Source organism: Lepidothrix coronata, unplaced genomic scaffold (genome assembly GCF_001604755.1).
Source record: "Lepidothrix coronata isolate B3197 unplaced genomic scaffold, Lepidothrix_coronata-1.0 Scaffold37, whole genome shotgun sequence".
NCBI classification, from domain to species: Eukaryota; Metazoa; Chordata; class Aves; order Passeriformes; family Pipridae; genus Lepidothrix; species Lepidothrix coronata.
The window spans coordinates 983,253-997,634 of record NW_016690217.1 but is presented as its reverse complement, the minus strand read 5'-3'; the positions used below and the strand labels follow the sequence as shown (position 1 = coordinate 997,634).

Below are 14,382 nucleotides of genomic sequence, written 5' to 3'. Positions count from 1 at the left end.
GAGGGTTTGGGGGAAGTACTAATATGTCAGATCTCAGCTGAGTTCTCACCAACTTTTCATGGCTCTGTAATGGAAACGTTCTTGACAATGTCACACCATCTCCCTCGGTAACCTACCTTGGAGATGAGGTACCTTTGTGTCTAGGATACTTAGAGGTGGCCCATTCAACAATAAGATGACAAGTTATGGTAAAACAACGCCAAAGGCAAAGAAACAGCATTAGAAATTTATTCAGAATATAAGAACATTTGTAAAATAAGTATTATAAATGCCTCTGTATAAATAAATGCAATTTTTACAATTCTATATCAAATAAACACAAAATAGCTATTTTACAGCTGCTAGGAAACTGAAAAGTAGCAACACATTTAAAGCTAATTCAGTATGGTGAAAAATGTATAAAGTTAAAATGTATGGTGCAGTATTAAAGGAGGAGAAAATCCTAATAAAACCAGTAGAACAATACTGACATGAATGCAAACTTAGTCACATGTGCTTTGCAATAGCTAACAGTACATTCAAGCTGGTGAAGATTTATACATATAATTAGAAAAAAAAAAAGTAATTTTTTTTTTTTCTGAACACACTGTGAAATACGAAGTTTCATGCACTCTGATGACTTAAAAGATCAAAAAGTCATGAGTGGACTTAGGTTTTGTTGGCAAGAACCACCTATATTTCTTGTTTTTCCAATGTATTATTTCTGCAGCAAATGTTAGAAGAGTTAAGTTGCTGTGACTCAGGGCGCATCGCACCCTCTTATATCTCATGTGCTGGTATTTCAGAGCTGCATGAACAGAGTTGTTAAGTTTTTTGGCTTTTATTCTCAGGGTTGGTGCCATTGTAATGGCTACACTGGAACTACAGCTAATTATTAATATTGAAGAGTTTGCACACTAGCACTAAACCTTTTACCACTTCTCTACTGATCTTTTCCAGCATGCCAACAATTCAATCAGTAGCTGCTTGCTTGGGCAAACTAAACTGGTGGTCTGGCAAACTTGCTGCTGCTGAGGCTGTGTAATATCAGTGTTTCTTTTTCATCTACAAACCCTCTGGGAAGAAAATGGCTTACATTTACTGATGATTTATAATTAATTCTAGAGCACTTTCAGAGCACAGCTGGCAGGAAAGATACATAGTAAATGCAGTGAAACGACATCAGCAAGTCTTGAGGCCTGAAAAGCACTGAGGACAATTGCAGTTTTTTATGCCTCTAAACCCAGGTGCCTGTTCAGCCCTGAGAGGACAGGACTGAGAGGGGACCTCATCAATGTCTGTCAGTGTCTGCAGGGATGGGTCAGAGGATGAACCAGGCTCTGCTTGGGGCGCCTAGCAAGAGGACAAGAGGCAACAGGCAGAAACTGATCGTCAGTATGAGGAACAAATTCTTTTCTGAGCAGGTTACTGAGCACTGGAACAGGTTGACCAGAGAGCTTGTGGAGTCTCCCTCAGTGGAGATGTTCCAGAACCATCTGGATGCAATGCTGAGTAACCTGCTCCAGGAAACCCGGCTTGAGCAGGGAGGTTGGACCAGATGACCCCACCAGTGGTCCCTTCCAACCATTCTGTGTTGCTGTGGTTTTATGCTTTCTTAATTTGTACCTATAATTTAAAGACAGATTTAAATTCAAGTGGTACTAAGAAATTTTTTTAGGGAATAAATTCTTTACTGTGAAGGTGGTGAGGCACTGGAACAGGCTGCCCAGAGAAGCTGCGGATGCTCCATCCATGGAAGTGTTCAAGGCCAGGTTGAATGGGGCTTGAAGCCACCTGGTGTAGAAGGACATGTCCCTGCCCACAGCAGGGGTGTTGGAACAAGATGATCTTTTAAGGTCCCTTCCAAATCATTGTGTGATTCTGTTATTCTAAATAGGAAAAAAAAAAAAAAAAAAAAAGAGCCTAAGAGGCAATCCAGTGCAGTAGTTGTTTATAGTCCTCTTCATTGAAAGGTATTTCTCATGGACATTTTGAGATTACCTCAAATCAGATGGGTGTTTCAGATGCCAGAAGACAAAAGTGTAACTGTATTTTTACCACAGTACATAGTGGATATTTTACTTTGTGTTTCTTGTGAAACAAGTGTGCTCAGCTACAACTGAAGCTTATGGCAAACCCCCATGTTCCTGTTGGTGAGAAACTTAGCCAAAAAAGGGAAATGCCACAGAAAGCTGACAAGCAACACCATAAAGGCAGCAGAAATCAATGTGTTTCCCCCCTCAACAGACTGGTTTGCAAAAATTTCAATTCACGTTGTAAATTAAGTGCAATTAGCTTGAGAAAGAGGACTGATCAAAACCAATTCCAGGATGTTACTAACTAAAAATTTTGAAATCAGCGTTGTTTTAACTTGCTGTTGCAATCAGTCATGCTGGCTTTGTAGATGAAGTATCAGGCTCTAGGGAAGTAGGAATGACTACTCTAAGGAAAGAAGACAACAGCAGCTACAGTAGAAAGAGATGAACACCAACTGCTACAGTTTCAGATGCAACCAAGGTGTAACAATAATGCCATACTCTGAACACAAATTCCCATATTTTGGCTGCCTGGCCTAACCCAACAGTAGACAAAAACAGTTAAAGTCGTCTAAAAATATTTCCTTAGTACTAGAAATGGGAGGAATAAGTGAGAGAAGTTATCATAATTCTAAATACACTGGTAAAACTGGAGGTGCAACTCACTCAACATGTGAAGCAAAAAGGATGAATGACTCCTGAAATCAGATTCCCTAGGAAATAAGCCTGAAAAAAAGCAAAGCAGAGGTGTAACATAGTAGCAGGCTAGCACAGTGAATTGACTCTAGTTTGCCATGTTAAAACACACATGGAAGCTCTTTTACGTACTCTGTCAAAAAGAAGAAGAATCTGAACGTAACAGGTGCTATGGCAGACTCCTGTATTTTGACCCCAACAGAAATCAACCTTATCCCCATGATTTGCTTAATGTTCATTAATATAATAGGGCAACATTTGCCATTCAGTCAGTTTGATAATACAGCAATATGATGTGACTTAAACGAAAGAAGGAAATGTTAGCAGTAACAAAAACTAACCTAAGAAGCTATAAGAAGACTTTACCATTCACATTCTGTTTGTGACAGGATATCCATACATCTACACATTTATAGTTTTGTGCCTACGTATTCAATATTAAACAGGTACATTCCTAATAAGTACCTTTTTGGGTCAAAAAAAAGTATTAAAAAAAGACATTCTACCTCTTGATCACAGTAAGCTGTAATAAGTACTATACATGTGACAAAAATGGCCCAGCTTCTTAGAGAAAACCTTGGCTATAATGTGTTAGCAAGAAAAACCAACTCTTCTACAAAGTAGTTGCAAACACCATGTAATATAAATACCAGAAGGTCTCCTATCATTTCTTACCCACCCTTGGCTCAGACCATCTACGTGGTGTGGTGAAACTCACAGCCTTTAGCCCTCTTACAAACTGTAAGAAATACACCATCATCATGGTTCTCAGAGATGCAACTCTGAGAGTTTCTTGGGTTTTTTTCCAAATCAACAGGAATTTTCCCACCTGATCTGCACTGTGAGCAGCAGTATTGCAAATAGGGTGCAAAAAAGCAAGGCAGTCTGTCATCTCCCCTCTCTGCAGCTACCCATTTGGTTGGTTTAACCACAAGAGCAAGTCTTTCTTGAGGGTACAATATGGACTTGTGTGCAGAGGGAGCTCAGGGATTGGGAAAATTCTCAAATGATCTCCAAATGACTGAAATGAAAACCTCTTAAAATTAATTATTTTGCTATGTGACACTGTCACCCATGGGACGTATATAAAATGGAAGAGAAGCTGTATGAATATAGACATAATGACACGGACAATGTACATAATTATAGCATGATAATTCAGGCACTGCCATTTTACATTATGAAACAGTTATTAAGGTTAACATTTTTATTATCCCCATGACACCTCTCTGGGATCCCAGAGAAGGTGATTTAAGTGTGTCAGCATTGACAGTCAGAGCTTTTAGCGTTTGAAGCTCCCTAAAAGTCAGCCTCCAAAAGAAAGAAAGTTGTAATGGCACTAAGCATCCTTTAAAGAGATGCAATTAAAGTGAAGTTTCATTGGTGTGTGGTCTGGAGTTCTCTTCTTCCAGTAAAGCTATTCTTTGTTTGAGCATCCTCACTTGTGTTTCATGTCTCTCCACCATGGCCATCATTTGTGATTCCAGTTTCTTCAGCTTATTTTGATGCTTTTTCTTTGCTTTTTCATAAGCTGCTACCAAGTTGCTGTTAAAAACACAAGGCAATACAAGGTAATTCAAAAAGTCTTGTTCGTAGCAAGTGTTACAAAAAATCCACCCCAAAGCCCTACCTTCAGAAAACTCCAAAGTGTACTGATAATCTTCCTGAAATTAACCAGTGCTTTAAAATGGATTAGATCCAAACCTTATTGATCCAAATCCAAATCAATACTAATGTCTGTGTCTTTTCTGGGGAAGTCCACACCTCTACCAGGAAACTGGTAAAGAAAATATGTTTAAACATGGTTCAAAGAGCAAGATAGAGGTTCCTGATGATGACCTTGCAGAGCACTGTTTGTGAGTCAGGATACCACAACATTAAACATGTAATGATTTATAAGAACACTGCATGGCCAGAATCTTTTTAGAAAATCCAGGACTGATTTTGCATTTTCCATTTTAAAAAATCACATTTACATTCAGAGGATGGTATCTTGTGCTAATTTACCAGCTGCTGGGTAGGTTCTGTGCCTCCACCTTGACTGAGTAGGAAAGCTTGAGGTGGATGTTGCTTTTCACCACAAAGGCTTTCAGGTATAATTTAAGAAAAACTACACTGTGAGTGATAGTTCCTTGCAGGAAGGCAGCTGGAGTTCACTGTATTCCTAGTTCATCCAAACACAGGGCCAGTAAAATGCCCTGAGTAAGCAATACAGTTTAACTGTGATTATCCAAGAGAGTTTATTAATGAAGAGGCTGGAGCCAAAGGAAAAAGGGAAGTTTAAAACAAAGTAACAGATTTATAAATCTGAGTTTTGTTTGTTTCTTTAAGTGCATTTACTAGTAACTCAGTTAAGATTAACCTATTTCCCTCCCTCTGTTCTTAACTGTGTAGTTGTCAGTGGCCTACATGGGAGGTTTAATACCCACATCTCTAACTAGAGCCTTAAAGACTCAATGTGTGTGAATTCAAGGATCCATAAACTTCTCATTAAGGTAAGGGGAATATTACAGTGCATTGCCAGAACACAGAAAAAAAAATCAACGGCAGGTCCATCTGCTGGTAGATCCTTTACCTGTTTGCCCTTTTAAGGTCATTAACAAATTCTGCTGACTGCTGATGTCTGATCTCACTGCTCTTCGTGAGCCTCTCCAAAGCACTCACTAACTCCTGCACTCTAGCCTTCAGTTTCTTCTCCCTGGACCAGGAAAAGAGGAGGTAGAAAACTATGTTCAAAACAGAAATAACAATTCAGCAAAAGTGCATGAACAGTTGTCCTGTGCTGGGTTGACAGGCTGAAAATATTCCCCTTATTACTACTTGGATAATACAGGAGGTAGTTCTTACATTAAAATTCTCCAAAGATTGATATTTATAACATTTACCATTGTAAACTATATGATCAGAGATACAGCAGACAAAAAAGTAAACAAACTTCTCTTGTAGATTGTAGTCTTGTATGCATTAAATCACACTAAGAAATAAGCACAAAGATACATAAATAAAAGTTTAAGAATACCTAGAACATGCCTACTGTGTCCTGAATGAGATAGCACAGAAAACCACCAAAGGTACTTAAACATTGTGACAAATTTTAATTAAAAATACCATTCCAGCATTGCTATTAAAAATATTTTACTAAACAAATTTCTCTTTACACAGAGAACCACAGAATGGTTTGGGTTGGAAGGGACCTCTAAAAGTCATCTAGCCTGACATCTAGCAGGGACATTGTCAAGTAGATTAGGTTGATCAGGTTGCTTAGAGCCTCATCTGACCTGTCCTTGAATGTTTCCAGGGATGGGGCACCTACCGGCTCTCTGGGCAACCTGTGCCAGTGTTTCACCAGCCTCTGAGCAATTCTACTGATTTTAGTTACTACCTCAAATTTACTCAAGTAATTTATACTTGAGTATAAATTTAAGTCTGTATTACAGTAACTGACTAGCTTTTTATGGAGCCAGCAAGTCAAGTCCATGTGGCAGTGAGAAAAAGTTAAGAACAGGAGATGGGAGCACAGACAGAAAAGGGCAAATACAAGAAATACAGAAGAAAGAGCATTTTTTTCTATGAAGGACTCTTTCAAACAAGCCAGAGTAGTGAGGCTTAAAATGCTGATATAGTGACTAACACTTACTTGCTAACTATGAACCAAAAGTTAATTACATGAAGTGTGCCAAAATCGAAGCAAGGTACCTTATAGTATTTTTACATTACAAGTATCTCTATGAGGAAAAGAAAAAGTGAACGAGACAGAAATTCTGAGCAGAAGCAAGCATTACAGCTTGGGGATTAAGCTGGCTTTAAAAAGTATTTCCTAGCACAGGTAAGCATGTGGCATGAGGCAGGTGCTTCTCCCTGGGGAGCTCCCTGCTCAGAGCTGAAGGCTGCCCAGCCCACTCCTACACTGACAGGGGACTGTTACTGTGCTAGTGTGGAGACCCAGGAGCTTTTCCCGTGACCCATCCTCACAGCAGATAGCCCAGAGAAGAAAACCATCAGATTTGGGAGAAAAAAAGAAAAAAAAGCTTTTAAGACTGACATGGAGCTGGGCTCAACTGGGACACAGATTTTGCAGTATCAAATCTTACACTTGGGAACTTTATGTGTTTGCATGTAGACATTTGTCTGTGCTTTGCTGCCCAGAACCACTTTGCAGTGACTGGCCTCTCCCTCTTGTTTTTGCTGCAGTGCTAAGTGAATATGCTGTGTTTCATCTCAATAACAAGACGACTGCTGTCTCCCACACAAGCCCACCGGGAACGAACACCCTAAAAGCTTCCGCAGCTCTGAACAGACCACACGGATGGTCCTTGAATCGCAGCTCAGCAGGCTGCAGTTCCGAGAGTGGCCGGACTAGGGCAGCCTTTTATCGCCAGAGACAAGGAGACCGCCTGGCTTCAGCAGCTACAGAAGGGCTTTCACAAAGTCAGACGGGGAAATATTCCAAGTCAGCAGTTTATCCCAAGAGACTCAGACGCTGGTTTACCGGTAAAATTGAAAAGGACATAAGAGGGGCCTTGTTGATGAAAAATCATCAGTATTCTTTGTGCGTCCTTTCATTGAAGGAATATGCTCTGTGTTTTCAAATAATACAATCTTTTTCCCTACCACTTAAAAGCTCACTGCCATCCACCCCAAATATAAATTTCATTTTTTATATCCTATCTTAGCAGCCAGAAAGACTCAGCACAGTCTACGGTCAAAGTCTGTGTTCTGCAAAGAAAGAGGAAAAAAAAATCCATTTTTACTTGCAACAGAATATAAACAAGAAAACATCAGACTTGGCAGAGGCCAGACCTAATGTGTTTGTGGCATGGCACTACTGATACGAAGAACAGAGTAGGGTAAATTTGGTTCTTGCCTGCTCCAGAGGTCACCACAGCCAGAGGCTCTGGGAAGGCTCAGTAACACCATGCTCAGCACAGAGACCTGGCATGAACAGCAAGTCCAACAAAATAAACATGCATTTGGGTGGGCAGAGAAATCTAAAATCTAAAAATCACAGGAGGCTGATTTAACATTATGTGCACGAAAAGGTATGGCTGTGAAAACACTGCACACTTTGGAAAAAACCCTGCAGAACCACAGTTCACTGCAGCTTAAGTCCTTAATACACCTGTTGTAACAAAAGCTGCGTGGAAAAGAAACACAGTGGAAAGACTTTGAGGAGCCTGTCATGCATGGTAAAGTTTGCTTGCTATGGTGACTGTTACCTGACAAAACAACTATATCACCTTTTGTCTGTTTTGCACTCACACCTTTCAGCCAGTCCTGTTCAGTCCAAACCCAGCTAAACATCAAGCTGTATTTCTTTACTTTTGGTCTGTAACATCCTTAATCTTGCTGCTTGTCAAAGACACAGAGCCAGCACCCTGGACCTCCACAAGCTACCTAACTTTCAGATGCTAGATCTGAACCATCTAGCTAAATAGGTAACAGTTGTTAATACTTCAAATCTATAGATGACCCAAACTTACATTTACACTAAAACTTTGGCTTTGAAGTCAGTTAAAACAGCACTAGTTAGTAGCGACTCAAACTTAATCTCATGGAAAACAACTAGTATTTTGATTGCACATGCTGAAATATCCCAAAAATCTTCAAAACCCCCAACCCATAGGGATCTACATTTACACCTTCTGTTCCTGATTTTAAAAATGCCTATCTAAATATCTTTACTTCAAGAGACATTTCATAGAACAAATAACACCTGAGGAGACAGACACAGCAGCAACAGTAAAGACATAGTAAATATCTTGTTTTAGTCTTGGAAATGGAGATGCACACACACCTGGTTAATGACTATTACATGCAAAAAGTATGTAAGGTTTTCCCCATAGTGCTGCACCTTCTCTTTTAGTAGCAGATAACAGACCTCAGAGCTGTACCATACCGGCTGACCAGCAAATTCTCTGCCCCTTCCTAAAAATTCCATGCCTCACAATGCTAACTCCTCCCACTTCCCTCCATTTCTATCACTAACTACCTCAGTCTGGTCAGGAAGAATTGTCCTTATTTCTCTTCAAAACTGATTGCTTGGTTAGGTAGTGAACTGGAGTGATAATGAGTCCTGAGCTGCTATTTGTATTCCTTTAATACAGTACAGGGTTAGCTGTCTTTACGGAATTTCTAGCACCACTTCACTGTCCTCATTGCTCTTTTAAATCAGCAGGATATGAAAAATTAGCCACTACAGGCTTATTATGGCAGAATATTTTAAAACAATAGTCATAGTCATATGCAGTACTTTTCCACAATGAGATGTCAAAGCTGCAAAGCAGAGAAGGAACTGCATTTGAAGTGACAACCATATGAGCATTCTACAACAGGGATCATCATATGGCTGTGGCACAGATTTCTGCTGCCAGTCTTCCAGAGTCCAGAATCCAAAATCACATAGAAGCTTACACCCCAAATTTGCACTGCAGTTGTGCCCCAGGGCTGTAGTATGGACCTCTGTGGATCCCAAGAAAGCATTTATATGTGTATTTTGATGGGAAGAGGGAATGACAAGCAAGTATTTTTTTCTGAGAAAACAATTTCTGTGAGCCCCAAACTCTCAAGTCTATCAGACTGCAGAGGTCAGCACAGCTTTTGCTCCCAACAGCTCCTCCTCCGAGTGGCTACTGCAGCTGGAGCTGCAGAAAATACAGCCATGACATCTTGTGTGCACAGAGGAAATACACAAGTATTCCCAGAAGAGGGAACAAGCCTATGATCTGAGGGCATGGCTCACTTCCAAGCACAAGGGCTCTCTGCTGTGGGGCACTTGAGAAGTCAGCTAGGGAAATCCCTGACTGCTCCTTTTCCAGGGAAAAGCTCAGAATAAGTGTATTCAGAGGCTTACAGCCTATGCCAACATCCGCTAAAACAGTATTTTCAATGAAACACCTAATATGCTGGTAATAAAGACTTTTGTTTTGTATTTTCACAATCAAAACACTCAGTAGGCAGTTGCTAAGTGGTTTTCAAGGGCTTTTTGTTTCAGACTTACAGGATGGCTGAATAGGAAGGGGATAACTGGTGTTCACTGGTTTCAAGGCTACCAACGCAAAGGGTGGGGAATTCTGCCAGAGCCATAAAGGAAACTATGTAACATCGGGCACATTTCTGCAGTTTCTGTCAATTTGGCCTCCACTCAGTGACACCATGTTTGGCACACTGTGTTTGGCACATAGTAATGTAAGCAAGGTCATGAATACCTTATATTTTCCCTTCTGTCTGGGCATTTCCAGACATGTTCAGGTTTCACATGCTAGAAGTCTTCCCAGATTTTCCTGCCCTTACTTATTTTATTGAAAATTCCCCAGTGCTGCAAACAGGAAGCTGCTCTTCTGGCATGCAAAAAGTTGATTTTTCTGCCCCTGGCTTGGAGTGTACCCAGCTAACTCCCCTTCTTGTGAAAGCACCAGCTACCACCCCCCTGCTCTGGTGTCAGGAGCACCAGAGCTCCTGCCAAATCTGAAGCAAAAGAGGAACAATGAGCTCTCTCCAAATCAAGAGGTGAGAAAGTTTCCCACAGCCAGGCAGAGAAGTCCTGCCATCCCTGGGGCCATCATTTTACTGATCAGGGTGCACTGCCTGCCACAAGCAGATCTCTTCAAATCCTGGCTCAGCAATCGGAGGGGCACCATTGGCTCAGCACCTGCCCCTGAGCTCTGCAGACACAAATCCCTGAGGCAGCAGCACCAGCAGCAGCTGGGCAGCCAGTCCAAGGGTACAGAGGCCAGAGGCTTCCTAACCAAGAGTATCCATGCAGGTGGGGTAGACCCTAGGCACCTGGGGCTTGGTGAAGGGAGGTAGGAAAGGCACCTCCTGTGTGGTGGTCCCAAGCCATCTTCATGGTCCCTGCTTGGAAGGGCAGGCACACACCTTCAATCCCACACTTCACTCCTACTCCCTTTCCTCATACCTTCCTGTTGTGAGCCTGGCATGATCCCTCACTGACTTTTCCAGTTGAACAGGGTGACACATGACTGTTTTTTCTAGGCATTTGACTCCATTCCTCTCAGGAGATAACAGCTGGACATTTAAAAGGAATGCAGATAAATTCTCTTTTCATCAGCAGTTTAAACTAACATTCTTCATCAGGCTGGCATGCAGAATCCCCAAGCCAATTCAAATGCATTCTTGCCTCACTGGTCTGAGTTGGCCTGCTAAGGAAAACAACTAATATATAATAACTTTACTAAAGAGGTAACAAAGCAATGCCTCACAAATGCCAAGAAGGTATTAAAATTATCCTCTTCAAATGCCATGTCTTCCTGGCTCATCTCCTCAGGATTCACTAGGCTTGAGAACACCTGTACTGGCTGCTACCTGTGCAAAGGGAGCCTCTTCTGATCACAGAGAAGATGGAGGGTGCTTTAAGAAAACACTTTGCTGCTGGTGTAAAATATTGTACTTTTTTTTGTTTTGGTTTTTTTTTGCTAACTGTCAGATGCTTAGAGCAGATCTCAAAAACCAGACAGTACCACGGGCATGTGTTACACCACCTGCAGTTGGGAGACAGGCCAGGTGTGGTCCTGGAAACTACAGACTGGCAGCAGAAAGGGAGAACGGCCCTGGAGGGAGACAGCAGCATGCCTGCCACGCTCACTGCTCAAACCTCCCATGCAGCTTTGCCAGCCCAGGCTGGGAGCTCTCCAGACCTGGAGCTATTTGGAGCTCCCTGTGATGATTATATCCAAGTGCACAGCAGCTTAGCAGTTCAGATAACCACACAGTGGTAAGGAGAACTACTTATTCCATGTCAAAAGTAGAGAAAAAGAAAAATTATGGCTGTCTGTGATGCATGTAAAAAAACAGCTACTTGAGGTGCTTCTGAGGAAGCACCTTATATCACCATGAGTCACTTCTCTTCTTGTGAGAAGGTTTTTCTCAGTGGCACTCTCCAGAGGGATTTCCAGACACAGGTCATAACTCCTGAACTCCTCAGGCAGCCAAGGGAAACCACAGCAGAATACAACACAGGCACAAAAAGGATATCTCTGAAACTTGCAATGGCTGCAATCCATGACAGTGTCTGGCTTTCATATGTCTCAGAGTTGCTTATCTCTTCATTTAATGGATGTGATAATTAAAGGACAGAAATAAGCAAATGTAACTGACAAAAAAACCCCTGAGGATGCATCAGTAGCTGCACAACAACAACCCCTGCCTCCCTCTCCCCTCTTTTATCCACCATGTTTGTCCTGTACTTTGGTTAAAGAAAAGGAGGATTTTACGAATCAGTAAAAGTCTTAAGAGTAATTTTAAATCTGGATCATTACAATATGATGTGTTTTAGGTATTTCTACTTCCATTTCTGAGACATAGCCTGACTGATGGTCAAGATAGGCCTGAATTTCAACTATGCTTCCACAGACTTCTGGATCCTGCTATCATGAAACGAAGGTTGGTCCTTGAAAACACACCAAGCTGAGATGCCATCACATGAAGTTTGTGGAAGTTTAAAATAAAGGAAGGTGGCTTGATCTATCTCTCACTGACAGTGTGTCAGGAAATAGCCACTGCCATGCCTTGGCACAGCTTTCTGTTGAAAGGGTTCCTCTCTGAAAAGAAGCTTGGCATAAAACAAAATTGTGATCTTCAGACAAGCATAAGGACCTAAGACTGCAATAAGCATTACTGTGTCTCAACAGACACATAGAAGTTATTGCAATAGCATGAATTCTTTGTGTCCTACTAGAAATACCTGCAGCTTCCACTTCCAGAGAGGCAGGATCACAGCTCTGTGCAAAATGTACTTTTTATTAAGAGCAAAAGAACTGTTTGCCAGTCCTACCAATTACAACTCCTTCCCCCTCTCCATGGCAACTTCCCTATTAGTAGCATCACTCAGTATGCTATCTCTCAGTTTAAAAGTCATCAGACATGGTAAATACATAGCTTCTTTGTTGTCTTGCCAGATGGAAAGTCACTCTTTTGTGAGGGAGATACTGAAACACGTCTAGACTGACACAGTTCATGTAACCCTGCACAGCCATCAAAGATCGTAATTTTGTGCCAAATGATGATGCAGCCCAGGTCTGAACAGTCAGTCTAGTTATAGTGTTTTGCCTGCCATGGCCCTTACCTAGCACTGCCAGATCCTTCCTGGCCAATCATTTTAATGCTTATAAATGACCATCTAAATATATAAACAAAATACAACCCTACAGAGACAGAAGAGCTATCAGCAATTGGAAATACAAGGAGAGACTGCAGGAGGACTTCAACAGACAAAGCATTTCTAGCAAGGCCTAGGGAGAGAGAGAAGTTTCAGTCTTGCCTGTTTGGTCATTTTTCACAGAATGAAAGAAATTAGTGGAAGAAAAGAGTAGTTATATCACCATTATCACTGCCCTGCTAAAGCAAGATGGCATTCTTCCTGCCTCTCTAATCCTTTCTGCCACCTCTAATGCATTCACCTGCAGTAGTGCAAAACTGGTATGTACCTACTAAGTTACCAAACTCACACAAGTCATACACAGCTCTCCCTGCCCTTCCATAGCAAAGCAGAACAAACCAGCAAGGAAAATACTGTTTTAAGGTCTCCCTAAGAGACTGTGTCATGTGTCTGATTTTGGGGTATTCAACCAGATCCTCTCATAAAACTGGCTTCTGGCACAATCATCAAGCTGTCAGTGCCAGGCCATGAGGCTGCTGGGAACACATTTTTTGCCCTCACAAGAATAAAGTATTTCCTGCCAACAAGCTTGTTTATGGATGTGCCAAACTCAAGAAAAAAGAGGCTTCATGTCTATTGAACCACTTCATCATTCCATTAAGAAAAGAGAGAGGGGAAAATAATACTGTTAAAGATTCTGACAGAAAGCATTTATGTTTGGCTGGAACATTAGTGAGCTTAGACTGCAATATCAGAAATTTATTAATCCAGATGTAACTTTTACAGCTCAGAACTTGCAGATAATTTGCATTTCTACTAGTTAGCATAGCTATCATGACAAAGAAAAGTGATTTCTGTGAAAAACTGGTAAGAGAGGTTTTAATGCTGAACACTACTGTAGGAAATCTTCAGTTGTACTAGAACAAATACATAATGGAACAGTAGATGAAGAACTGCTCCTGCCTTGAATTTCTGGTGATGGGCACTACCAGTGAAAACTTGATAAGCTTCACAACACACTTCTGGATTCCAGAAGATTCTCTCTGCAGATTCTCTGCAGAGAGAAGCCAGCCTATCTCTGTGGATGAGACTGTTCTGCTGCATGGCCATTTGCAGATTATGAACAAATAAATGTTTTCAAACTACACCAAAACTCAAACCTTAACTATGTCCTGCTGTTTTATTTGGGTTTCACTCTGCTTCAATTAACTGAGAAGAACCTGACAATTTAGCAGCAACAGAGAACAGAATGGGAAAGCAGTAGAGGGGAGAGTTGCCAGGGCTTTAGTCTCTGTAAAAACTGTAAAGGATGAGAAGGGGACAGGATTGCTGATTGATATCACATGTTCTGACAAACAGAAAGACTCAAAAGCAAATGGATTTTCGCCCCTATCCTTGCAGCTGTTGTTCCCTACACCAGTGTCTACTGCCTGGAGAGACAACAGGTAGGTCCAATCGCTGGGTGTGTGCACACATTGTAACCAGTACTGAAACACTCCTGAACATTGGCATTTCAACACTGCCTCTAGACCACAGAGGGCGATAGGCACTTGTTTT

The 14,382-nt window shown here is 41.4% G+C and overlaps 1 protein-coding gene across 5 annotated transcripts in view; it reads right to left on the bottom strand.

Annotated features, from left to right (window-relative positions):
- Nucleotides 1–112: 112 nt before the first annotated feature.
- Nucleotides 113–14,382, bottom strand: part of MCC (mutated in colorectal cancers) — a 202,669-nt gene continuing 188,399 nt past the window's right edge. For 3 of the 5 annotated variants that reach the window (XM_017812717.1, XM_017812718.1, XM_017812721.1), the window contains 2 exons: nt 5,287–5,409; nt 113–4,256 (listed from right to left, as the gene is read on the bottom strand). In XM_017812717.1, the coding sequence (XP_017668206.1) occupies nt 4,076–4,256; nt 5,287–5,409 (304 nt within the window). In that variant the 3' untranslated portion in view covers nt 113–4,075. The remainder of the gene's footprint in view (nt 4,257–5,286; nt 5,410–14,382) is intronic. The other 2 variants (XM_017812719.1, XM_017812720.1) reach the window with 1 other exon arrangement.